At 40.0% G+C, this 27,077-nt stretch overlaps 1 protein-coding gene across 1 annotated transcript in view; it reads left to right on the top strand.

Moving 5' to 3' along the window:
* The window catches only part of NECAB2 (N-terminal EF-hand calcium binding protein 2), a 217,849-nt gene that overhangs the window by 132,203 nt on the left and 58,569 nt on the right, over positions 1-27,077 (top strand). The window contains exon 6 of the mRNA XM_087877001.1: positions 21,399-21,535. Within this exon, the coding sequence (XP_087733127.1) occupies positions 21,399-21,535 (137 nt within the window). The remainder of the gene's footprint in view (positions 1-21,398; positions 21,536-27,077) is intronic.

Here is a 27,077-nt window from a genome sequence, read left to right as displayed (position 1 = left end):
TCCAAAGCTGAGAATCCCTGATCCAAAATACCTGGATAGTACCAGTTGGCAGAAAGCTGAAATATAAAATAAGTTGTTTTTGATTTTCTGGTTTATAATAGCTTAATTGATTAATGATAATTTACTGTAGCCTCCGGCATATTTTTAACCTGATTTTGCTTCTGCTTTTCTGAATAACTGTTCAGAGTAGGTTAATGAGAGCAGATTTCATTAAATCTCCCGAAAACTGGTTGACAAATCTGTTAATAAGTATTTAGGCTGAAACATTTTTACTGATTACCATCTTAATGATCTGCTCTATGCACAACAAGTTCACAGCATAAAGCATCTAATGGCAGAATTAGAATTATGGCTATGAAAACACATACAATCGCATATGGTTAAACATGATTCTATCTATTCTGATTATTAAAGTTGAAAGCTATACAGTCGGGAATTGTTCAAAAGTTTGGCAACATCTAGGGGAAAAAATATGCTGACTGCTTTAGCATAATCTTTAGATAACGTATATAGCATTTCTTAATATTTCGTTACCCACTGAGTTAATCCAAACAGGTTATTTTATTTGGGGAGAGGGATTTTTTTTAAAAAAGGAAAATGGTAACCATGATGACACAATCAAAATAGCAATAGCAGTTAGACTTATGTACTGCTTTACATCCCTCTCTAAGCGGTTTACAGTGTCAGCATATGGCCCTCAACAATCTGGGTCCTCATTTTACCGACTTTGGAAGGATGGAAGGCTGAGTCAACCTTGAGCCAGTCAGGATCAAATTGCTGGCAGTGGGCAGAGTCAGCCTGCAATACTGGATGGATGGATGGATGGATGGATGGATGGATGGATGGATGGAAGGAAGGAAGGAAGGAAGGAAGGAAGGAAGGAAGGAAGGAAGGAAGGAAGGAAGGAAGACAATAGCAATAGCACTTAGACTTTTATACTGCTTCACAGTGCTTTCCAGGCCCTTCTAAGTGGTTTACAGAGTCAGCTTATTGCCCCCAACAATCTGGGTCTTCATTTTATCGACTTTGGAAGGATGGAAGGCTCAGTCACCCTGGAGCAGGTCGGGATTGAACTGCTGGCAGTGGGCAGAGTTAGCTTGCAATACTGCATTTCTGCCCTTTTGTGTTGCATTTGCAGCTTGATTGCATTGAGGTGGCCATCTTTTTGGGGGGACCCCCTCTATAGACACTCATAACTCCAGATTTATCCACCTGTATGAGTAGGCCTACTGAAATCAATGGGGTTTAATTTAGTCAGGTCCCTCTGATTTTTAATGTTCTTCCTAAACTATGACTCGGTCTGTACAGCCTTCCGGCTATTTCATATATTCTATTTTCTATTTGTAAACCACTGGATCAAAAGATCCTATGATCTGGTAAAATACACAGGCAATTAAAACATCTGCTGTAACCATCATTAAAAAATAAAATTTTAAACAATACCAAGGGAGTATAATAAGAAAGTTATTATATGTTTTGGATCAAAAAGGGAGATCAGCTTTATGTTTGGTGGTGGAAGAATATTTGATATTTTACAAAAGAAAATGGGCAATTTTGGGGTTTTTTTTTTCAAGGTTAGGTCAGAATTGCAGTTCATGTTCTGACAAAGATTGAGGATTAAAGGTGCCGTAGAAAGAGTGCAGAGAAGAGCTTCAAAGATGATAAAAGGTCTAGAGACTAAATCATACTATAAACAATTACCAATTAACTATAACTATAAGAGCCTTGATGGTGCAGCAGACTAAAGCACTGTTAAGTAACACCAGCTGCCTGCAATTACTGCAAGTTCAAATCTCACCAGGCTCAAGGTTGACTCAGCCTTCCATCCTTTCGAGGTAGGTAAAATGAGGACCCGGATTGTGGGAACAATAAGCTGACTTTGTATAAAAAAAAACACCGCTTGAGGGGGGGCGAAAGCCCTGCTAAGCAGGTATATACAAAAGTATGAAGGCTATTGCTTAAAAGCATTGTAAGCCGCCCTGAGTCTCTGGAGAAGGACGGCATATAAATCGAACCAATAAATAAATAATAAATAAATAACTATAGCTATAACATATAGTTATATCAGATACCAGATCTCCAGGCCTTTTGCCGTGCCCTAAAAACTTTTCTTTTCCATCAAGCAGGGCTGGCGTGAACCCCCCCCTTTTTTTAGCTCTTTTAGCTTTTTAGCTTTTTAAGTGTAAATTGGGTTTTAACTGGATTGTTTTAAATTGTGGGCCAAAGTTGTATAATTCTTTTAATTGATTTTAAATTTTGTATTGGTATGTTTTTTTATCCTTGGCTGTGAACCGCCCTGAGTCCAATAGGAGAAGGGCGGTATATAAATTGAATTATTATTATTATTATTATTATTATTATTATTATTATTATTATTATTATTATTATTATTATCATTATTATTATCATTATTATTATCATTATTATTATCATTATTATTATTTATAATAATAATAATAACAATAACAATAATAATAATAATATAACTATAACAATTAATTAACTATGTCTAGTCTAGTGAAGAAAAAAGGCTAGGAGTGACATGATAGCTGTCTTCCAATATTTAAGGGGCTGTCACAGAATAGAGGGGATTGACTTATTCTCCAAACAACCTGATGATAGACAAGAAGCAATGGATGAAAATTCATTCTAGAGAGATCCTACCTGGAACTAAGGATAAATTTCCTGACAGTAAGAGTAATTAATTAGTGGAATAACTTGCTTCCTGCAGCTGTGAGTGCTCCATCACTGGAGATTTTCAAGAAAAGATTGGACAGAATGCACCCTACCCCCCGCACATGTACAGCAGAGACCCAGAGACCAGCTGGCCAGTGGGAGTCATGCACCCATGCGCAGCAGAGCTGAACTGGGGTGACAGCTCATGTGCCATCAGAGGGGGTGTTGCGTGATAGCTCTGGCACACATGCCATAGGTTCGCCATCATGGGTATAGGATCTCCTGCTCGAGCAAGGGTTTCGACTAGAGGACCTCCAAGGTCCCTTCCAACTCTGTTATTCTGAATTGTGACATGGTGAAATTAACAAGCTCCTTGGACAATGGTGGGGAAAGAAGGAACGTGATAGGAAAAGAAGAAAGAGAAAAGGCAGATTTGTTCTTCCAAATGTAAAATCTGGAATTTTTTCACTCCCTAAATATCCAGTCTGGAATTCTTAGTTAATCGACCAAAGTCCTGGTTTGGATCAGGGGTTTTCCTTTCTCACTGGCTGGGCAATTCTAGGAGTTGAAATCCAGATATCTTAAAGTTGCCATGGTTAAGGAAAACTGACTTAGAGGTGGCCTATCTGCATCGACGTTTTGGGTTAGTGGCCTCACACTTAGTGCTTTGTGCAGAGACACAAGTGAAATAGCAAAAGGGAGAAGTAAAGAACAAAGATATAAAAGTTTTATTACAGATTAACAGAGTTGGAAGGGACCTTGTAGATCATCTAGTCTAACCCCCCACTCAAGCAGGAAACCCTACACCATTTCTGACAAATGGCAGTCCAATCTCTTCTTGAAAGCCTCCAGTGATGAAGCTCCCACAACTTCTGAAGGCAACTTCTGTTCTCACTGTGTTCTCACTGTCAGAAAATTTCTCCTTATTTCTGGTTGAATCTCTCCTTGATCAGTTTCAACCCATTTTTCCTCGTCTGGCCTTCAGGTGCTTTGGAAAATAGCTTGACCCCTTCCTCTCTGTGGCAGCCCCTCAAATATTGGAAGACTACTATCATATCTCCCCTGGTCCTTCTCTTCACTAGACTATCCATGCCCAGTTCCTGTAATCATTCTTCATATGTTTTAGTCTCCAGGCCCCTAATCATCCTTTGCTCTTTTCTACACTTTTTCTAGAGTCTCAACATCTTTTTTATAGTGTGGTGACCAAAACTGGATGCAGTACTCTAGGTGTGGTCTTACTAAGGCTTTATAGAGTGATATTAGTACCTCCCTTGATCTTGATTGTATCCCTCTGTTAATGCAATTTAGGATTGCATTGCTTTTTTGGCTGCTGCTGTACACCTCTGGCTCATATTTAACTGGTTGTCCACTAAGACTCCAAGATCCCTCTCACAGTTACTGCTGTTAAGCCTGGTTTCACCCAGTCTGTAGCTTGGAATAAAGTTCTGCTGGGAATGCTGGGAGTTGGAATCTACATGGCTAGACTGCCGTTCACCTACCCAGCTGTTATTCAGATATGTGGACTTGAATTCCCAGAATTTCATAGCCAGCATGGTGACCACTGAGAAAGCTGGGCATTGATGGCTACGCAACAGAATATAATGCTGAGCAACGTTGTTGTAGGAGTTGGCAGTTGTACTGCTGTGTCTCTTCCGCATTCGGGTATCAAAATAGAAAAATGCCACCTCCTGAAGCCTTCTCAGAAATAAAACCACGTAATTTAGACCCTCAAATTCAAGAGAAAAGAATCAGTAACCTGAAATGCCTGTTAAATATTCTATTTCCTTCTTTCTTTCCCCCAAAACAGACTTGGGTTTTTTTTTTTTTTTTTTGTATAACCCTCTTGTACTTCCACCACTAGCAGCTTTCAGAGTATTCCCTCCTCCATCAATTTGGTATTATCTGTCTTGATTACAATTGGAAAAAAGCTGTTTCTCCAGGTATCCAACTTTTCAAATAACACCTGATTTGCAATCACTTCAGAAGAAGTTGGGTAAGCTGTCCCCAATGCATGCTAATCAGCAATCAGCAGCCCAATTCTCCACGAAAGGAAACATTTCTTAACCCAATAAATTATTCTTTATGTTCAGTCCGTGTTTTTCTGCCCAATCAGTGTCCTGTTGACAGTTACTGCCTCTCAGCAATTAGCAAAAATCTGAGTCGTGGTTGATATTGCTTAACGCACTGTAAGCCGCCCTGAGTCTCCGGAGAAGGGTGGCATATAAATCAAATAAAAATAAAAAAATAAAAAATAAATGTCCATCTTCCATTTTAAAAAGTGGAAAGTGGATTTTAGAAGTTGTAGCAGCTTCATTTCCTGAAATTAAAACATATTAATGTCTTTTAGGCCAGAGGCTGGCAACCATTTGGGCACATTTGAAATGTTAAGAGCATGTGGTGACTATTGTCTCAAAATGGTGGCCCTATTTTCCAAAGCACCAAAAGGCAGAATAATCAATGGATCAATCAATGGATGGAAACTAATCAAGGAGGGAACCAACCTAGAACGAAGGAGAAAATTCCTAACAGTGAGAACAATCAATCAGTGGAACAGCTTGTCTTCGGAAGTTGTGGTGTTCCATAACTGGAGGCTTTTAAGAAGAAATTGGACAGTCACTTGCCTGAAATGGTATAGGATTTTCTGCCTCAGCAGGGTGTTGGACTAGAAGACCTCCAAGGTCCCTTCCAACTCTATTATCATGTTAAGAGGACTTGCTTATTCATGGGCATTTCCACAAAATGATTGCCATGGTAGCCAAGGTCATTAATTTTCCAGAAGCTCCCTTGGCTTCCCATCTAACTTTTCCATAATTCCAGAAATCAAACTTCCAAGATGCTGATAATGTAGCCTTGCAATACAGTAGAATTTCCAGTTGAGAAGGTTGAAAATGTGATCCCACAATCCCAGGATGCTACAGCCACCGTAAATACATGCCAGTTGCCAAGCAACCTAATTTTGATCATGTGACTATGGGGATGCTGCAACTGTCATTAAGTGGGAGGAGGGGGGGTCATAAGTCACTTTTTTTCAGTGCTGTTGTAACTTCAGATGGTTACTCAATGAATGGTTATAAGTCACGGACTATTTATATAGTAACTTCCTTATAGGGATTCAGTACCACGGACAGAGCACTGCAAATTGTGTTACCAGAGAGTTAAGCTTGTTCGCATGGAGGTTCGGTGTATCTGTGCTGTGACATTTAAAGCATTAAGAACTTTACTAGTTGTAATATATCCAAGGTTGAAAAAGGATGAAACAGAAGAAGAGAGCTCTGAGGAAAATACGATGAAGTGGCATGAATTATGATGATCATATTTCTTATGATGATCATCATCATTTAGGGAAGAAAAATAAAATGCACAGGTACCATATATGTGGTACCTTGCTCAATAGTAGCAACTGTGAGAGGGATCTTGGAGTCCTAGTGGACAACCATTTAGATATGAGCCAGCCATGTGCAGCAGATGCCAAAAAAGCCAACACAGTTCTGGGCTGCATAAACAGAGAGATAGAATCAAGATCACAAGAAGTGTTAATACCACTTTATAAGGCCTTGGTAAAGCCACACTTGGGATATTACATTCAGTTTTGGTTGCCACGATGTAAAAAAATGTTGAGACTCTAGAAAGAGTGCAGAGAAGATCAACAAAGATGATTAGGGGACTGGAGGCTAAAACATATGAAGAACAGTTGCAGGAACTGGGTATGTCTAGTTTAATGAAAAGAAGGACTAGGGGAGACTAGCAATATTCCAGTATCTCAGGGGCTGCCCCAAAGAAGTGGGAGTCAAGCTATTCTCCAAAGCACCTGAGGGCAGGACAAGAAGCAATGGGTGGAAGCTAATCAAGAAGAGAAGCAACTTAGAACTAAGGAGAAATTTCCTGACAGTTAGAACAATTAATAAATGGAACAACTTATCTGCAGAAGTTGTGAATGCTCCAACACTGGAAGTTTTTAAGAAGATGTTGGATAACCATTTGTCTGAAGTGGTGTAGGGTTTCTTGCCTGGGCAGGGGGTTGGACTAGAAGACCTCCAAGGTCCCTTCCAACTCTATTATTCTAATATTTTGACTGTTTGAGAAGGAGCTGTTAGATGAGAGACTGCTGTTCTTGCATTGTGAAGCAAGAAACTTAAAAAAGTTAAATTCACATCCTCAGGAAGATAAAAGGGCAAGATTTTCTCTCTTGCATTATATCGACTCATCAATGTAGGAGTATTTTTGTTACATTCAACAATACTTTAGTGAATAGTTAGTTGCTAAAAAAAAATTACTGCAGAAAGCAGATGTCATCCAAAAAAGTTCATCTATGAGGAAAAGTTGCAAGCAGCAATAAATGTAGTTTTCTCCCAGAAGATTTAAAAACTCTTACACGCCTTTAGAAAATCCTACATCTGATTGTTCAAAATATTTCTTTTCCACTTTTATTGGTATTGTTTGAAATAAAAATAAGAGTCTCGGTAATATATTCATCTTAATTATCTCAATCCTTCCCATTAGTATAACTGTAGATTTTTCCATTTCTCCAAGTCTTTCTCAATTTGGTTTTTCAGTTTATAATAATTATCCTCTTTAATCGTTGCGCATCTTGAAGTTAATTGGATTCCTAAATATTTTACTTTCTTCGCGATCTGAATGTCTAGTTTCTTCTGTTTTTCTGTAATATTTTTCACCAATATTTTTGTTTTTTCTGTATTTATTTTCAATCCTGCCACATCTCCATATTCTTCTATTTGATCTATTAGTTTGGGTCCTGTTATTTGAGGTTCCTCCAAGATACTGTAAATACTAAGTCATCTGCCAAGGCTTGTAGTTTATATTCTTCTTCTTTTTTTTTTTCAATCCCTTTATTTCTTCATTTTGTCTTCCATTTCTATTTAATACTTCTAATGTCAATACAGATAATAATGGGGATAAAGGACATCCTTGTCTTGTTCCTTTCATTATATTAAACTTTTCTGTCACCGAAAGAAAAATGTCCATTGAAAATATTTGCAGAAATTCCACTTTGATCTCTGCAAAAGAATGGGGGAGGGGAGAGGAATAATTCTGTCTGGAAAGGAAATTGCTGAGGAATTACCAGTGCTTGGAAACATTTATTGTGGAACCTCCAAAAGAATGAGATAGAATTATAGGTTCTGTATATGGGTTGTGCTGTCAATTTGAGACAGTTTGAGGAACAGATTGCATGCCGAAGGACTATACAGATAGTCCTTGAGTTATAACCATTTTTCACACTTACAACCGTTGCAGCATCCTCATGGTTATGTGATCAAAATTCAGACAGTTGGCAACTGACTTATGATGGTTGCAGTGAGCCCCTTTTGTAGCTTTCTGACAAGCAAAGGCAATGGGGAAGCCAGATTCAATTAACAACCATATTACTAACTTAATGACTGCAATAATTCACTGAACCACTGTGGCAAGGAAGGTCATAAAATGGGATAAAACTCACTTAACAAATGTTTCACTTAGCAACAGAAATTTTGGGCTCAATTGTGGTCATATGTCAAGGTGTGAGTGTGTGTGTATATACATATTCTCTCTCTCTCTCTCTCTCTCTCTCTCTCTCTCTCTGTGTGTGTGTGTGTGTGTGTGTGTGTGTGTGTGTGTGTGTGTGTGTGTGTGTATTTGTATTATTTTTCTTCAACCGGGTATTTTCCTACATAAACCAAGTTTCTCAAATTGCAGCAATAGTTCAGTGAAATCACATCCATTATCCTAGGCTTCTTCAGACATCAAACATGCATTTTGCTGCCTATTGGGAGACTAATATAGATCTATTTTGGACTGATTGGTCCTCATCAGTTACCCCAATATGGGAGGGAACATACTGCTTCCCTTTTGCCTTTCAGCTCCAATCCAGGAGCCCTCAAGCAGCCGCATTCACGACAAACCATTTTATACCAAATTTATATATGCTGATCTCTCTCTCTCTCTCTCTCTCTCTCTCTCTCTCTCTCTCTCTCTCTCTCTCTCTCTCTCTCTCTCTCTGTCTCTGTCTCTGTCTCTGTCTCTGTCTCTGTCTCTGTCTCCTTAGTCTCCCAATGGGCAGCAGTGTGCTTGATGGCTGCCTGAAAAAAGCCTAGAAACTAGTGGATTGTGATTTCACTGAACTAGGGCTGCATAAAAATCTTGGTTTATGTAGGAAGAACCTGGCTAAAGAGAAATACACATAAAGGCCTACGAAAAGAAAAGAAAACAAATACTGTACCTTTACAGGGAGGATACATGGGATGAGGGTGTGGCTAACTGATGAGGACTGATAAGTCCGAAATAGATCTATCTTAGTCTCCTTAGTCTCCCAATGGGCAGCAGAGTGTTTGCTGGCTGCCTGAAAAAAAAAAGCCTAGAAATTAGTGGATTGTGATTTCACTGAACTAGGGCTGCATAATATCTTGGTTTACGTAGATAGAACCTGGCTAAAGAGATATACACATAAAACCTACGAAAAAGAAAGAATATACATACATACATACATACATACATACATACATACATACATACATACATACATACAAGTTTTGGTGTATTCGGGTCTTTTTCCGTGTAAGATTGAGAGTATCTTGGCGACATTTCGACGAGGTCCCACTCGTCATCTTCAGGCTGGTGCCTTCGGCTTCGTGCTTGAGTGAGGAAAGAGAGAGAGAGAGAGAGAGAGAGAGAGAGAGAGAGAGAGAGAGAGAGAGAGAGGAGAGTGTTTGTGTGTGTCTGTGTAATGTGTGTCTGTGTGTATAAATGACACCCCTCTATCAACACCACTGCAAACAACCTTAATAACCTATCAACCTCTCCGACATTTGAACTCGAGATCTTTACTTCCCCTATATCTAATGTCTTATAAAGAAATAAATTATAAAAACTCATAATTCAGTCCTAATCAGCAAAGGTCCATTCAAAGTTACCCAAAATAGTAACATATATATATTAATTAAATAAGTCAGTTTGATATTCCTTGCCTGTAGTTTTAACAGACTAACACCGCTTTTTCTAAAAATACAGCAAAAAAAAAAAATCACTTAATCCCATATCATATTTAGAAACAAATCTTTAAAGCCTTGTATTCTGTCCCAGTGGGGGGAAAGGTCCAGAAACAACAACATATGTAACTTAACCTTGATCAAATCTTTGTAGAAAGCATTTAATTGCCAGTGACAACAGCATTCCTCTTTCTTTTTATCTGCAAATAGTTTGTTTATCCTCAGCGTGGCTTGAAAATAACAATCCTTCTCTTTGTAACACAGCCAAATCCTTGCTTCTGTCGGAAAAGATAATTCAAAGTGAAAGCGAAGGTACAGGGCAGATTGCAAGGCATATTTTTACTATCTCTCTCCAGAGTTGGTATAAGATGCTACAAATATTTCAAAGCAATTCCTTGTCTTTGGATATAAAGATCCGTTCCTAGCTAACAATTCTGGGATAGAAATGAAAGTAATATTTGCAAATGTGTGAAATATTCAGGGAAAACTCTGAAGCCAGCTGCCAGAGTTGCTTTTGAACTGATACACACACTATACACTGTACAAACTATATAAACCAACACACATACACACACACACACTATGTACAGCCTGAAACTAAAGAAAAATACAGAACCGGAAAGAAAAATGAATCAATTAAAAAATATAAACTTTGGGACATGCAAGCCCTTGCAGTGAGTAATTCTTTTCACTGTCAGGAAATTTCTCCTTACTTATTTAACAGCCATTAAATAAATCCATTGTTCTCTAAAGTTGAGTTTTGCCACACACACAAAAGTACAGTCAGTGCTTATTTTCATCAAAAAAACATCATAAAAATATGACCCGCCGAACTATTGGAACGTTGAATCCAGGTGGTAAATAGCCCCAAAATAGGTCAATTGGAACTTCAAATGGTGTAGTTACAGGGAATCCTCAATTTATGACCACAGTTGAGCCCGACATATCTGTTGCAAAAGTGAGACAGTGGTTAAGTGAGCTTTGTCCCATTTTATGACCCTTTTTGCCAGAGTGAATCGCTGCAGTTGAGAAGTTAGTAACAAAGGTTGTAAAGTGAATCTGGCTCCCTCCCCCCATGGACTTTGCTTGTCAGAAGGTTGCAAAAGGGGATCACGTGACCCCGGGATGCTGCAATACATTATAAATATGAGTCAGTTGCCAAGTGTCTGAATTTTGATCACATTATCATGGGGATGATGCAACAGTTCCAGGGGTGAAAGGCTCCTGGTTTGGACCGGATCGCCCGATCCAGTAGCGATGGAGGCGGGTGGTTCGGAGCCTTGGTGGAGCAGTGGACTAAAGTGCTGTTAAGTAGCACTTAGCTGCCAGCTGCCTGCAATTACTGCGAGTTCAAATCTCACCAGGCTCAAGGTTGACTCAGCCTTCCATCCTTCCGAGGTAGGTAAAATGAGGACCCGGATTGTGGGGGCAATAAGCTGACTTTGTATAAAATAGAACACCGCTTGGGGGGGGGGCGCGAAGGCCCTACTAAGCAGGTATATACAAAAGTATGAAGGCTATTGCTTAATGCATTGTAAGTCTCTGGAGAAGGGTGGCATATAAATGGAACCAATAAATAAATAAACTGGTAGCAAAAATCCCTGCTTCCCCCGTCATGCCCAGCGGAGCCGCACAATCATCAGAGGCTTTTTTTTAATTTTTAAAAGCATTTTTTCTACAAACTCTTTGGCCGAAAAAATGCTTTTAAAAGTAAAAAAAAAAAAAAGGTGGTAGAAAAAATGCTTTTAAAAAGCTCTGACAATCCCAACTGAGTTGCCTGATCGTCAGAGGCTTTTTTTTTCTTTTAAAAGCAAAAAAAATGAAATGCTTTTAAAAGTAAAAAAAAAAAAAAAAAAAAGTTGGCCACTCCCACCCAGTCACATTACCCCCCCATACCAAGCCACACCCACAGAACCAGTAGTAAAAAATTTTACATTTCACCACTGAACAGTTGTAAGTGTGGGAAAAGAGTCATTTTTTTAGTGCCGTTGTAACTTGAAACGGTCACTAAACGAATGGCTCAAGTCAAAGGAGGTAATCAGTCGGGTATGGAGAGCAAATATCTGTTGGCTCTACTCTAATTTCAAGCATCATTTAACAGCCTTCTTCCCTGGCAACACTTTCCTTGCAATGCAAACTTTCTGAAGAATTCTTTGCTAAATGGGTAAATAAATACCCAGAGTGCGAGTAATTGAGAGCTCATAATCTGTCTGTTTAACAGTAGGAGGGCTAAGAAAAGAAATGGTTCGAAACACTCATTGTTTCAAACGGTTTGAGATTTCAAATGCCGTATAAGGAAATGATCTTTGAATTAAATTACTGCCCATGTCTCTGATCTGTTTAACAGCTGCTGTTCAGTTTATGACTCGAGTTAGCTGGCAAGCAGAAGGATAACTCTCTGGATAAGTTCACACACCTCAGGTGTGTTTTTAAACAAACAACAAAAAAAAACCGCTTATCAATTGAACAATCTACAAATGGCCTAAATGCTCATATAAGTTGTTAAGGAATATGCACAGAGTAACACTTGAGTAGCAAGGTTGTGCACATGAGAAACGACTGAGGGTGATTGTGATTAAGCACTGTCAATACGCAGACACACCGAGTTGGGATATTCTTACTTTAAGGAAAAAGCAAAGCAAAGTCCAATAAACAATCCAGGTCATACACAGATAAAGATAGTTAAATTGTTAATCCAGGGATATTCCAAGAACAAAGTCTTCTTACCAGTTGTTGTAGTCATATGCAATAAAACAGTTCTTTTTGGAGTTGCAAAGAGGAACAAGTACAGCAGTAAAACAATCAGTAAAAACAGTAGAAAAGTTGAGAAACATGGGTCTGTAATTTACTAGGTCAGGGGTCTGCAACCTTAAACACTGAAAGAGCCCTTTGGACCCGTTTCCCACAGAAAAAAAAACACCAGGAGCCACAAAAGCCTTCCCGTGCCTGACTATTTCTTGAGCGGCCACAAAACTAGTCTATGTAGTTGAAGTAAATGTTCTGTTTTCTTCTGAAACTTTTCTTTTCTTGGATTCATCCATGGTTGGCCTACCGGGGGTCGAAAAGGCGGGTGTCGCACATTGATGGTTGTGATGCATATTTTGAGTGACAGGGAGCCGCAGCAAAGGGGTAAAAGAGCCACATGTGGCTCCAGAGCCACAGGTTGCTGACCCCTGTACTAGATATTTGCACAACATGCTAAATGATTAATGATAACTGAATCTGATGAAACACTAGTTACTCAAATCAAAATCTTTATCATGGTCCTTGCCCATCATAAACCCCAGTTTAGAATTTAGGAGGATTATGTGTAATCCTTTCCCACCTCCTGTCAATCCTAATTGGGATATTTTCTTCCCAATCCTTTTTTTTTTTTTTTTAGCTTTTATGGAATCCTAATGGTTGGAAAAGACCCTTTAGGCCATCAGGGCAATCTTCAACTCAGTGCTGGAATCTGGAATCCATCTTGTTTGTTTTTAGATTTTTGTCCTGCCTTTATAAGGTGGCAAAAATACCTAATGCTCGTTCTTCCTCCTGTTTTCCCCACAACAACCCTGTGAGGTGGGTTGGGCTGAGAAAGAGGGACTAGCCTTAAGGCACCCAGCCCAACTTTCATGCCTAAAATAGACTAGTATTTACTATCTCCTGTTGATTGGCCTAAAGTCACTCAGCCAGCTTTCATGCCTACGGTGAGACTAGAATTCACCATCTCCTGGTGATTGGCCCAAAGTCTCCCAGCCAGCTTTCATGGCTAAAGCAGGACTAGAACTCTCCATCTCCTGGTGATTGGCCCAAAGTCACTCAGCCAGCTTTCATGCCTAAGGTTGGATTAGAACTCACAGTCTCATATTTTTCTAGACTGGCACTTTAATCACTACACTGAACTGCCTCTTTGAGCATCCTAACAGATATCTGTGGAGCCTTTGCTTCTCCACAAAACAGAAGCTGGTCATCTCCTTCAGCCTTTGCTTCTGCTTCCCAACAGCTCTTACTGTTAGGAAAATCCTCTTAGCTTTTAACCAGAATGCTGCTTCCTGAAACTTGGACTCATTATCCTGTTCCTGTGCTCTGAGGTGATGAGGATGCCCAAACTGCTTCTCAATGACAACTAACAGCCCTTCAAGTAGATGAAAGCTCATGTCCTTCACAGCGATCCTTTCTCAAGGTTAAACATGCTCAGTTTTCCATGTTGCATTTTGTTTTCTCTTGTCTGGTCCTTCAGATTTCCCTACTTTACATTCCCACCCCCCCAATTTTTCTTACTTTTTCTTAAAATGTGGTGCCAGAATGAGAACCAAGCTAAATTAAGTGAAAGTGTTGCTTTCCATAATTTGGAAACTGCTAGCTGTTGTTTTTTTAAAGAAAAGCCAGAGGTAATGTTATCTTAATAAAAATGCAATGTTTATGGCAAAAGAATAAGCGCTAATTTCTTATCTAGTTGAATGGCATGAAGGAGTAGGAAGCGCAGTGAATTTCTTAAACTACGGTAGCTCTTTCTTTCTTTCTTTCTTTCTTTCTTTCTTTCTTTCTTTCTTTCTTTCTTTCTTTCTTTCTTTCTTTCTTTCTCACTTTTGTTTTAAATAGAAAGGTGGAAGATTGCCCTTGGTTGAGCTGAAATGTTTCTCCCCTCATTGGTTACCATAGGAACAGACCTTAGTTAATCTTCTGTTCATAAACCCAGAGCAATTTACGTGTGTGGAAGTTTGATTATTCAAATTGCTTTTGCCATGTGTTCAAATAAATTATAATGACTGATACCAATGTACTTTTATTATCTCTTAGCTTCGTTATTAAAAAATAGTTCTTGATAAAAAAAAACAGGAGCCTTTGCTCCTTCTCTCCAACCACCACTCTCTGTGTGTGAGAGAGAGAAAGAGAGGGAGAGAGAGAGAAAGAGAAAGAGAGAGAGAGATCTTAAATGTGCCTTCCTCAAAGAAAAATAATCACCTTTTCTTCCTCTGTTCCTCATTTTTATAAAAGGATGCGGTGACAGTAACCTTTCCTTGTGTTATATTTAACAAGAGAAGAATGCATGGTGACAGGTTGTTCAAATTATGATTTTTTTTCTAACCCATCTTCTTCCGAGATTTTCACATTTTTAAGTTCCACTAATTTATTATTGAATTGAATTTGTATAATTGCTCTATACAAAGGCCAGTTGTTGGAAAAAAGACTCCCTTTTTTTGCAAGAACATAATACGTATTCTCACAGCGAATGTACTTCTCATTATATGTATTCTCATCACGTGAAGTGTTAATACCACTTTATAAGGCCTTGGTAAGGCCACACATGGAATACGGCATCCAGTTTTGGTCGCCACGATGTAAAGAAGATGTGGAGACTCTAGAAAGAGTGCAGAGAAGAGCAACAAAGATGATGAGGGGAGTGGAGGCTAAAAAATATGAAGAACGGTTGCAGGAACTGGGTATGTCTAGTTTAATGAAGAGAAGGACTAGGAGTGGTGTAATAGCAATCTTCCAATACTACTTGAGGGGCTGTCCTAGAGAAGAGGGGATTGATTTATTCTCCAAAGTACAGAGAGCAGGACAAGAAGTAATGGATGGAAGCTTGTTAAAGAAAGATCCAACCATCGACCATGGTATCATGCTGCACCGGTTGGAAGAGTTGGGGGTGGGAGGCACCGTATTACGGTGGTTCTCCTCCTTTCTCTCCGACCGGTCGCAGTCTGTGTTGACAGGGGGGCAGAGGTCGACCCCGAGGCCCCTTATATGTGGGGTGCCACAAGGATCGGTCCTCTCGCCCCTTCTGTTCAACATTTATGTGAAGCCGCTGGGCGAGATCATCCGTGGTTTTGGGGTGGAGTACCATCAGTACGCTGATGATACCCAGCTGTACATCTCCACCCCAGACCACCCCAACGATGCCCTTGAAGTGATGTCCCGGTGCCTGGAGGCCGTACGGATCTGGATGGGGAGAAACAGGCTCAGGCTCAACCCATCCAAGACCGAGTGGCTGTGGTTTCCGACGTCCCGATATAGTCAGCTGGTGCCATCGCTGACTATTGGGGGCGAAGCATTGGCCCCCACGGAGAGGGTTCGCAACTTGGGTGTCCTCCTGGATTCACGGCTGTCTTTAGAAGAGCACTTGACGGCCGTGACCGGGAGGATTTTTCATCAGGTTCGCCTGATTCGCCAGTTGCGTCCCTTTCTGGATCGGGACTCGTTACGCACGGTCACTCATGCCCTCGTCACCTCCCGTCTGGACTATTGTAACGCTCTCTACATGGGGCTCCCCTTGAGGAGCACTCGGAGGCTCCAACTGGCGCAGAGTGCGGCCGCGCGGGTGGTGATGGGAGCAACGTGGCGCTCCCATGTAACGCCTCTCCTGCGCGAGCTGCACTGGCTCCCGGTGGTCTTCCGAGTGCACTTCAAGGTCTTGGTTATCACCTTCAAAGCGCTCCATGGCTTAGGACCTGGCTATTTACGGGACCGCCTGCTGCCACCAATAGCCTCCCACCGACCAGTACGCTCCCATAGAGAGGGGCTCCTCCGGGTGCCGTCGGCCAAACAATGTCGACTGGCGGCCCCCAGGGGGAGAGCCTTCTCTGTGGGGGCACCTACGATCTGGAACGAGCTCCCCCCGGAGATACGGAGGATTCCGGATCTGCGTACCTTCCGTCGCGCACTTAAGACGTTTTTATTCCATCAAGCTGGCCTGACCTAAACTTTTCCTCTTTTAAATGGAATTTTAAATTTGGTTTTAATTTATTGGGGTTTTAAAATGTCTCAGCCAAATTTATTTAATTAGTTTTATCTTTATTTTAAATTTTGTATCTACATGTTTTATTTTATGGCTGTTCACCGCCCTGAGTCCTTAGGGAGTAGGGCGGTATACAAATTTAATAAAATAAATAAATAAAATAAAACTTAGAACTAAAGTGAAATTTCCTGACAGTGAGAACAATTAATGGAAGAACGTGCCACTTGGAGTTGTGGGTGCTCCATTACTAGAGGTTCTCAAGAATAGATGGGACAACCATTAGTCCAGAATAGTATAAAGTGTCCTGCCCTGAGCAGAGGGGTGGATAACAAGACTCCAAAGTCCCTTTCAGCACTATAATTCTATGATTTTTTTCCCCAACTGGGTGATAAACCAGATATCTTAGAATATAGCACCTATCAACATCTCAAAGGTGGTCACATGTGGAGGTAGCTTTAGAAGTGGCATCTTTATTAAGAGAGAAGGAAGAAAATTTACACCTCCCTTACGTGAAGAAAACTACAAAAATTTGAGGTTTAAATCTTGCTTGGAGATGCATGTAAATAAACTGAGAACTGAGAGCATTGGAGACAAATTCCTTGTGTGTCCAATCACACTTGCAGCCCGTCCCATCCCATCCCATCCCATCCCATCCCATCCCATCCCATTCCATTCCATTCCATTCCATTCTATTCTATAATTCTATTCTATTCTATATTTCTATTCTATTCTATTTCTATTCTATATTTCTATTCTATATTTCTATTCTATTCTCATTCTCCTTCTATTCTCTATTCTCATTCTCTTCTCTTCTCTTCTCTTCTATATTTCTATTCTATTCTCTTCCATTCCATTCCATTCTATTCTATTCTATAATTCTATTCTATTCTATTCTATTCTATTCTATTCTATTCTATTCTATATTTCTATTCTATTCTATTTCTATTCTATATTTCTATTCTATTCTATATTTCTATTCTATTCTCATTCTCCTTCTATTCTCATTCTCTTCTCTTCTCTTCTCTTCTCTTCTCTTCTCTTCTCTTCTCTTCTCTTCTATATTTCTCTTCTCTTCTCTTCCATTCCATTCCATTCCATTCCATTCCATTCTATTCTATTCTATTCTATTCTATTCTATATTTCTATTCTATTTCTATTGTATATTTCTATTCTATTCTATTCTCATTCTATTCTCTATTCTCCTTCTCTTTTCTTCTCTTCTATATTTCTCTTCTCTTCTCATTCTCCTTCTCTTCTCTTCTATATTTCTATTCTATTCTCTTCCATTCCATTCCATTCCATTCCATTCTATTCTATTCTATTCTATTCTATTCTATTCTATTCTATTCTATTCTATTCTATATTTCTATTCTGTTTCTATTGTATATTTCTATTCTATTCTCATTCTATTCTCTATTCTCCTTCTCTTCTCTTCTATATTTCTCTTCTCATTCTCATTCTCTTCTCTATTCTCATTCTCTTCTCTCTTCTCCTTCTCTTCTCTTCTCTTCTCTTCTCTACTTTTGATGAAACTCAACTTCAGAGGGGTGGAATCATCTGATAACAGCTAATCCTGCAAGCCTCTAAGGAAGGGAAATGCATTTTCCGCTCTAATGCAAATGCAAAATTGTGGGTCATAGGGGGAAGAGGGGGGGTGAAGAAGGGATAAACAGAATATATATATTTCATCATCTGGGTCAACTATATTTCTCAGGTGGTTTGCGTTTCCTTCTGCTTGCATGAGATTGTTTATTATGAGGAGAGATTATGGCAAGCTTCCTTGCTTTGAGACCAAGCCTTCATTTCAGATTGTCAATGACTGTCAGGATGAGTCTCAGCTGTTCTTCTGAAGGATAAAATGGGGAAACCATTTTTATTGCAAGGCATTTCTGCTTTCCATTTGTGCATCGGGAGGTATAAATTGCTTGTTCTTTTGTGGAGTGGAACTAGTGGTGGGATTCTAGTAATTTAACAACCAGTTCTCTGCCCTAATGATTTCTTCAAACAACCAGTTTGCCAAACTACTCAGAAAGTTAACAACCAGTTCTCCCGAAGTGGTGCAAACTGGCTGAGTGAAACAAATAGAATGGAATGGAATGGAATGGAATGGAATATAGAATAGAATAAAGTATAGAATGGAATGGAATGGAATGGAGTAGGAGTAGAATGGAATGGAATGGAATATTACCATTACCATTCATTACCAAAGAGCCTTGGTACTACAGGGGTTTAAGGCACCCTGTTATTAAGCTGGTTATTAAGACCAGCTGCCTGCAATTACTGCAGGGTTCGAATCTCGCCAAGGCTCAAGGTTGACTCAGCCTTCCATCCTTTCTAAGGTAGGTAAATTGAGGACCCAGTTGTGGGGGCAATAAGCTGACTTTGTATAAATATACAAAAGGATGAAGGCTATTGCTGAGCACATTGTAAGCCGCCCTGAGTCTTCGGAGAAGGGCGGCATATAAATCAAATTTAAAAAGAGCCTTGATAGTACAGTGGTCTAAGGCACCCTGTTATTAAGCTGGTTATTAAGACCAGCTGCCTGCAATTACTGCAGGGTTCGAATCTCGCCAAGGCTCAAGGTTGACTCAGCCTTCCATCCTTTCTAAGGTAGGTAAATTGAGGACCCAGTTGTGGGGGCAATAAGCTGACTTTGTATAAATATACAAAAGGATGAAGGCTATTGCTGAGCACATTGTAAGCCGCCCTGAGTCTTCGGAGAAGGGCGGCATATAAATCAAATTAAAAAAAAAAAAGAATATAGAACAGAACGAATAGAATAGAATAGAATAGAATAGAATAGAATAGAATAGAATAGAATAGAATAGAATAGAATAGATTATGAAATGGAGAATAGAATAGAATAGAGTAAATAGAATAGAATGAATAGAGCAGATAAGAATGAATAGAATAAAAATGAATAGAATAGAGAATAGAGTAGAATAGAATAGAATAGAATAGAATAGAATAGAATAGAATAGAATAGAATAGAATAGAATAGAATAGAATAGAATAGAATAGAATAGAATAATAGAATAATAGAATGGAGTAGGAGTAGGAGTAGAATGGATTGGATTGGATTGGATTGGATTGGAGGGAAGGGTTTTGTGGCTCCCAGTGTTTTCTTTTTTGTGGGAATGGGTCCAAATGGCTCTTTTGAGTGTTTGAGGTTGCAGACCCATGACCTAAGTAATCTATTAGACTCACTCAGCCTCCTGCTTGGCTGGTGATTTGGCTCGTTATTGTAGGTAGTCCTTGACTTTCGACCGCAATTGGGATCAGAATTTCCATTGCTAAGCAAGAAGGTTAAGTTGAGTTGTGCCTGATTTTGCGACCTTTCTTGCCATGGTTTGTTAAGTGAATCTTTGAATTTTGTTTGTCCCACTGACTTTGCTTATCAGAAGCCAGCTGGGAAGATCACAAATGGTGACCGCGTGATCCCAGTTTGATACAATGGTCATAAATACATTCTGGTTGCCAAGTGCTCAAATCTCGATCATGTGACCGTGGGAATGCTTGTGACAGTTGGGAGTGCAAGGACCAGTTGATGTCACTTTTTTCAGTTCTGTTTTCTCTCTCTTATCATTTTTATTTGTATTGTATCAAATACAAAGAAGAAAATAAAATAGGAAATTAAGGGAGGGAATGGGGGAAAGGGGGTGAGAGATACAAGGTGGAAGAGAAAAAGAAAGAAAAGGAGGCATTGACTTCCAACTCTTCCTAGCACAGTACAAGATAAAAACACTCTGACCTCCACTTTTGGCTTTTACACATTAATATATGACTAGCCATTTCTTTATATATATATTCCTTTTTGCTCCAAAAGAAGTACATACATACATACATACATACATACATACATACATACATACATACATACATACATACACTGGGGTAGACCAGGTGTCTCGATAGAAAAACACTTGATCTCTCACCTGGCTCAAACTGATGAAGGGAGGAGAACTTGTGGCTCAGAGGTTAATACAACTGCCTAACATGCAGGCAGCCCAAATTCGAATCCAAGTAAGGGTATGGCTAGCTGATGAGAGCTAAATAGCTTAAAATAGATCTATACTAGTCTCCCTTTATTTCTTTATCAGCGAAATATAAATTTGATACATAGGACCCAACCGGAAAATAAGTCCTAGCATGATTTTTCAGGATGCTCGTAATATAAGCCCTACCCCCCAAAATAAGCCCCAGTTAAGATTGTCAGCCAGATGGATGCATTTAGTACTGTATTTCCCCAAAAATAAGCCCTAACCAGAAAATATGGCCTAATGCGTCTTTTGGACCAAAAATTTATTTAAGATCTGGTCTTATATTTGGGGAAGCACGGTGTAGATAGATAGATAGATAGATAGATAGATAGATAGATAGATAGATAGACAGACAGACAGACAGACAGACAGACAGACAGACAGACAGACAGATAATGTATAAATATTGAATACTGTATGGCATCTGGGTATCGTTAATTTTGATACCAAATAGTAGTTGATAACATTGACTATTTTGGTCATGTTAATTACATTAATTATACTCACATCATTATAATTACATTGTACATAATACAATCATCTTTCAACTTCTGATCCTTTCATCTACATACTGATTTTAAAATATTATATAGGAATATGCATAACAATATTTCCCCCTTTCTAATTTCTACCTCTATTCTTAAATCTTAACAACAAATCTTATATATATATATATATTTTAAATTTGATTTATATGCCGCCCTTCTCCGGAGACTCAGGGCGGCTTACCATGCATTAAGCAATATATTAATAGGTATTCGATTTATATAACACCAAATCTTTCTAATCAACAAAACCAAGATCAAAGTTTCATTCTTTTTTTCTTCACAAGCACAAATTCCAGAAGTGATATGTCCTGTTTTAACTTCAAGCCGTTGCTAAGCAGATGGCTGTAAATCAAGGACTTCCTGCGGGCAGGTGGCATCGTCTTTGTCTTAAAGGCACATTCTCAGAGAGTTCCGTTGTCTTCCTCTTTCCCAGGTCTACGAACAAGGAACAAATGTGGACCAGTTTGTCACCCGTTTCCTGCTGAAAGAGACGGCCAATCAGATTCAGTCCTTGCTCAGCTCTGTGGAAAGTGCCGTGGATGCCATCGACGAACAAACCAGCCAGATAAGGTTGGACTGTGATCTTTACGCCATTCCATGTGACATCTAGATAAGATGAGATAACCTTCATTGTCCTTTTTCTGTGTACACAAAGGCATTGAAATTAAAATTTCGACACACCGCTCTCGAAAACCCTCCAGGAATGTCACCATCCCAAGGATTATAATAATAGCAACAATAATAACAGCGGCAACATCCCCAAATGCCAAATTTTTATTTATATATACACACACACACACATTCAAAATATAATAATAACAGCAGCAACATCCCCAAAATTTTTGCCCATCTGTCTGTCTTTGTCTGTCTGTCTATATATCTCTCTTTATCCCTCTCTATCTCTGTATCTATCTATCTGTCTATCTATCTCTCATATCAATCATCTTTCTCTTTATATTTCTATATCTCTATCCCTCTATCTCTGTCTGTCTGTCTGTCTGTCTGTCTATCATCTATCCCTCTATATCTCTATCCCTCTATCTCTATCTATCTGTCATCTATCTACCCTGTTTCCCCTAAAATAAGACATCCCCTGTTAATGAGCCCAATTGGGCTTTTGAGCGCATGCACTAAAATAAGCCCCCCCCTGAAAATAAGCCCTCCCCAAAAATATTTAAATGCATGCGCAGCCAGTCCCCGCCATTTCCTCTGGTTTCCTCCATGTGCCCTAAAATAATAAGACCTCCCCCAAAATAAGCCCAAGCGCTTATTTCGGGATTCAAAAAATATAAGACAGGGTCTTATTTTCGGGAAAACATGGTATCTATCATCGATCAATCAATCTATAAAAGTTGGCATTTTGGGATGTTGCTGCTGTTGTTATTGTCAGGTTTCGATGTCGTCTTAATTAAAATAAATTGCATTTCCAAACAAGTAATCTTTGAAGAAATCTTTCATTTTATTAAGCATGACGACCTGTCCCCGATTGTGGCATAGCCAACACTGACTTCCTGACCCCAAACCTTCCCTTTCCGTTCCCCAATTCTCGGCATCTCATTGGCCCTCTTCCAAATCACTCTCCCCATATCTAGTACTTCAGCTCCCAGGAATGTCCCCCTCCCATCTCTTCTCCTAGGGGACATTATCTTCAGGGAAAATAAGTAGGTGAGAAGTCAAGGTCCTCTTGCCAGCTGCCCCCTCTTCTCCTTCTTATGTCAGCACTAAAGTAAATGCAGGTTGAAGTGCTGACAGTTATTACATTTTGAATATATAGCAGAAAAAAGAATCTCGAGAGTTAACACGGTTGATACTATAAAACTACTACAGAACCTAGCTATTCTGCTTTGGATAGCATGAATGCTCCTCCCAGAAGGTAACAAAGAAAGCTGGTCATGGAGAAGATGTGCAGCATCTCTGACAATATTGCAGGCTCTACTCAGGCATCGCTTATATGCCATGTCCTGGATAGAAGAAAGTGAACTTCCAATAATCTTTTCTGCTGTCCTCAACACTCTCAGCACAGCCTTCCTGTCCAAAACAATGATACAGCTAGTCCTTGACTCACAAACCACAACTGAGTCCAAAATTTCTGTTGTTAAGCGAGACATTTGTTCAGTGAGTTTTGCCCCATTTGACAACCTTGCTTGCCAAAGTCGTTCAATGAATCACTGCCGTTGTTAAGTTAGTAACTTAATGGTTATTAAGAGAATCTGGCTTCCCCATGGATTTTGCTCGTCAGAAGGTCGCAAAAGGGGATCACCTATCCCTGGAACACAACATCGGTCATAAATATGAACCAGTCGCAAAGCATCTGAATTTTGACCCCGTGATCATGGGGATGGCTGCAAAGGTCGTAAGTGTGAAAAACGGTCCTAAGTCACATTTTTCAGTGCCGTTGTAACTTTGAACGATCGCTAAACAAACTGTTGTAAATCGAGGACTACCTGTACTTCCAAACCAAAAAGTAATACAATACAACAGGATGCTTTCAATAGTCCCCCTATAAGAAAGTGGTAAGGACAGGAGAAGGGAGATGTGCTCTTCGCATACGATGCAGAAAATGCATCACTCAAGCGGGCACAGCACTCCCACTTGAGTGACTCAGCTAAACAGCTTGTTAGCTGCACCGCCAGAAATGTAATACTGCTAACCAACTCCATGATCGAATCATTAGTGTACAGTGGTGTACAGTGTGCCTGCCTTTCCTGAAACCGACAATGATTTATTTCGTTTTCGCTGGTTTTGCTAGTGCTGAGAGTTTTGCTGTTTTTCCTCTATGCTTGGGAGTGTTCACTAGGAACGATGTTTCTAGGGTTGTGCTAAAATATTGATGTCGATGTGTTGCCTTAATGCAGAATTTAACTAGGAATGAGCACCCTGTAAAGGAATGTGGAGATGGCTTTGTGAAAGGGATGAGAGAGCCATTAAGGAGAGAGCCGGAGAAGCAGTTGCATCCTGTGAGATGGAATAAAGTGTTTTGCCCCAAATAATGCACAAACACAGATACGCAAAGAGATGTGGTGGTCTCTCTCTCTCTCTCTCTTTCTCTCTTTCTGTCTCTCTGTCTCTCTGTCTCTCTCTCTTTCTCCCCCTTTCCCCCTCTCTTTCTCTCTCTCTCTCTCTCTCTTTCTTTCTCTCTCTGTGTCTCTCTCTCTCTTTCTCTCCCTCTCCCCCCCTTTCTCTCTCTCTCTCTTTCTCTGTCTGTCTATTTCTCTCTGTGTGTGTGTCTAACTTTCTGTCTATGTTTGTCTCTCTTTCTCTGTCTATTTCTGTCTCTCTCTCTGTCTCACTCTCTTTCTCTCTCTCTCTTTCTGTCTCTTTCTCTCTCTCTCCATCTCACTCTCTCTCTCTGTCTCTCTTTCTCTTTCTGTCTCTCTCTTTTGTCTCTCTTTCTCTCTCCATCTCTCTCTCTCTCTCTCTATCTATCTATCTCTGTGTCTCACTCTGTGTCTATCTCTCTGTCTATCTTTCTGCCTATCTTTGCCTCTCTCTCTCTTTCTCTCTGTCTGTCTATTTCTCTCTGTGTGTTTATTTATCTTTCTGTTTGTCTCTCTCTCTTTCTCTCTCTCTGTCTCACTCTCTGTGTCTATCTTTCTGCCTGTCTTCGCCTCTCTCTCTCTCTCTCTCTTTCTCTCTCTCTTTCTCTTTGTCTCTCTCTTTCTCTCTGTCTCTCCCCCTCCCGCCCTCCCTCCCTCTCTCTTTCTCTCTCTCTCCTAAATAAGTTGCAAACGCACACGCTTGCACTACAGAGAACTTCAACTAGTTTGACTTACAAGGGTTTCAAATCAAACTGTCACACAGGACAGTCATCGGTTGGAGACAGAGGGTCAAAACATGTAGCAGAATCAACTAGGCCGAGTCACAGTTGTAAAGTTCATGAGTCAGTAACAGAGTTGGAAGGGACCTTGGAGGTCATCTAGTCCAACCTCGTGCTCTCACAGCAGACCTGTACTGTTTCTGATAGATAGCTGTCCTGTCTGTTTTTGAAAGCCTCCAGTGATGGAGCACCCATAACTTCTGAAGGCAACTTCTGTTCCACTGATTGATTGTTCTCACTTTTAGGAAATTTCTCTTTAGTTCTAGGTTGCTTCTCTCCTTGATTAGTTTCCATCCATTGCTTCTTGTCCTGCCTTCTTTGGAGAATAAGTTGGCCCCCCTCTCTTCCTTCTGGTAGCCCTTCAAATGTTGGCATTGAACTCCCAAACCAAGGGCCAAAACTCGTCTTCAAAATGTGATGTTTTCATTTGTCAAGGAACTATTCGTTATTTAAAATCAGAATGCAACATTTCTTTTAACTAGTCTAGCCTTGTGAAAAGAAGGACTAGGGATGACATGATAGCCGTGTTCCAGTATCTAAGGGGCTGTCACAAAGAAGAGGGAGTCAAGCTGTTCTCCAAAGCAGGGGTCTCCAACCTTGGCAACTTTAAGACTTGTGGACTTCAACTCCCAGACTTCCACAACCAGCTTTGAAACTTCTGAGAGTTGAAGTCCACAAGTCTTAAAGTTGCCAAGGTTGGAGACCCCTGCTCCTAAGCATCTGAGGGCAGAAGAAGTAGTAACAGGTGAACGATCATAAAAAGGAGATTCGACCTAGAAGTAAGGAGGAATTTCCTGACCGTGAGAACAATTAATCAATAGAAGAGTTTCCTTCCAAAAGTTATGGGTACTCCATCACTGGAGGTGTTTAAGGAAAGTTTGGCAGCATTTATCTGAAATGCTTGAGCAGAGGGTTGGACTAGAAGACCTTCAAGGTCCCTTCCAACTTGGTTATTTTGTTATTCTGTAATAAATAAAGTTCCTTTTTTCTTGTTCCTTTCTTCTTCTGTTCTTGAGAGATATGGAGATGTGGTACATAGACCTTTAATATACCGTATTTTTCGGAGTATAAGACGCACCTTTTTCGCCCCCTAAAAAGGGGTGAAAATATAGGTGTGTCTTATACACTGAATGTAGCCCCCGCCCACCCACTGCCCCCCACCCTTTGGCCTCTGCCTCCCAGCAGTTTACCTCCTTGCAGCAAACAGCAAGAAGAAACCGCTCCTTTCAGCTTCAGCACAGCCTAATTAGCACAAATTGATTAGATCAGCCTCCCGACTCTCAGCTGTTTTGCTCTCAGCTGTTTTGGGCAGGGCTCTGCTGTTTGCTGCAAGGAGGTAAATTGTTGGAGCAGATTTTTTTTTCTTATGCTAATCAAGCTATGCTGAAAACGAAAATGAAAGTAAAGCAGGCTGTTTGCTGTTTGCTGCAAAGAGGCAAAATTGCTCAGAGGCAGAGGGAGATTTCTTTTTCTTCTTTTCCTCACCAAAAAAGGTAGGTGCGTCTTAAGAGCCGAGGTGGCGCAGTGGTTAGAGTGCTGTACTGCAGCTACTTCAGCTGACTGCTAGTTCAGCAGATCAGCAGATCAAATCTCACCGGCTCAAGGTTGACTCAGCCTTCCATCCTTCCGAGGTGGGTAAAATGAGGACCCAGATTGTTGGGGGCAATATGCTATTTAGTATACTGTCGATTGTTGTAAGCTGCCCAGAATCCTCACAGAGTGGGCGGCATAGAAATATGATTAATAAAAATAATAATAAAATGATTAATAATGTAGTCCGGTGCATCTTATACTCCAAAAAATACAGTAGTTTGCTGTCTGTATCCATTGTTTTCAGATGGTATTAAAATTCAATTCTGCTGCTTTCTATAATGCTGAGTTGCAGAAGTGTTAAGGTTCTTTTTGTACAGATGAGGTTCAATCAAAATTACTCTGAAAAAGTAGGATAGAAATCAGTGAGGCTTGCAGTATCCTAGGAAATGCCCCTGTTTATTTCAATGGGATTAACTGAATCCTGATCTTGTTTATGCTATCTAGAAACCACCTGCTTAGAATGGCCGCATGTGAATATGTTAATTAAATAAGCTTGGCTTGTTCGAATGTGTTTTAATGCTCCAACATATCTTTGCTGAGTTGGCACAACGTTTCCCGCTTGGTTAGTTCGTTGACCCAGCTTCAAAGTTCGCGCAAATCATTGGATCACAAAGCTAACCAAAGTCTCAAAAGTGCTTTTTCAGGAGGCAAATGGACTTTCTTGTTTTTCTTTGAAGACATTTATTGATTGATTGGTTGATT

The sequence above is a fragment of the Pantherophis guttatus genome, chromosome 11 (assembly GCF_059756535.1).
Source record: "Pantherophis guttatus breed Tessera chromosome 11, ASM5975653v1, whole genome shotgun sequence".
NCBI lineage: Eukaryota > Metazoa > Chordata > Lepidosauria > Squamata > Colubridae > Pantherophis > Pantherophis guttatus.
The sequence above is the reverse complement of the archived record's forward strand: the minus strand, read 5'-3'. Positions and strand labels throughout refer to the sequence as shown.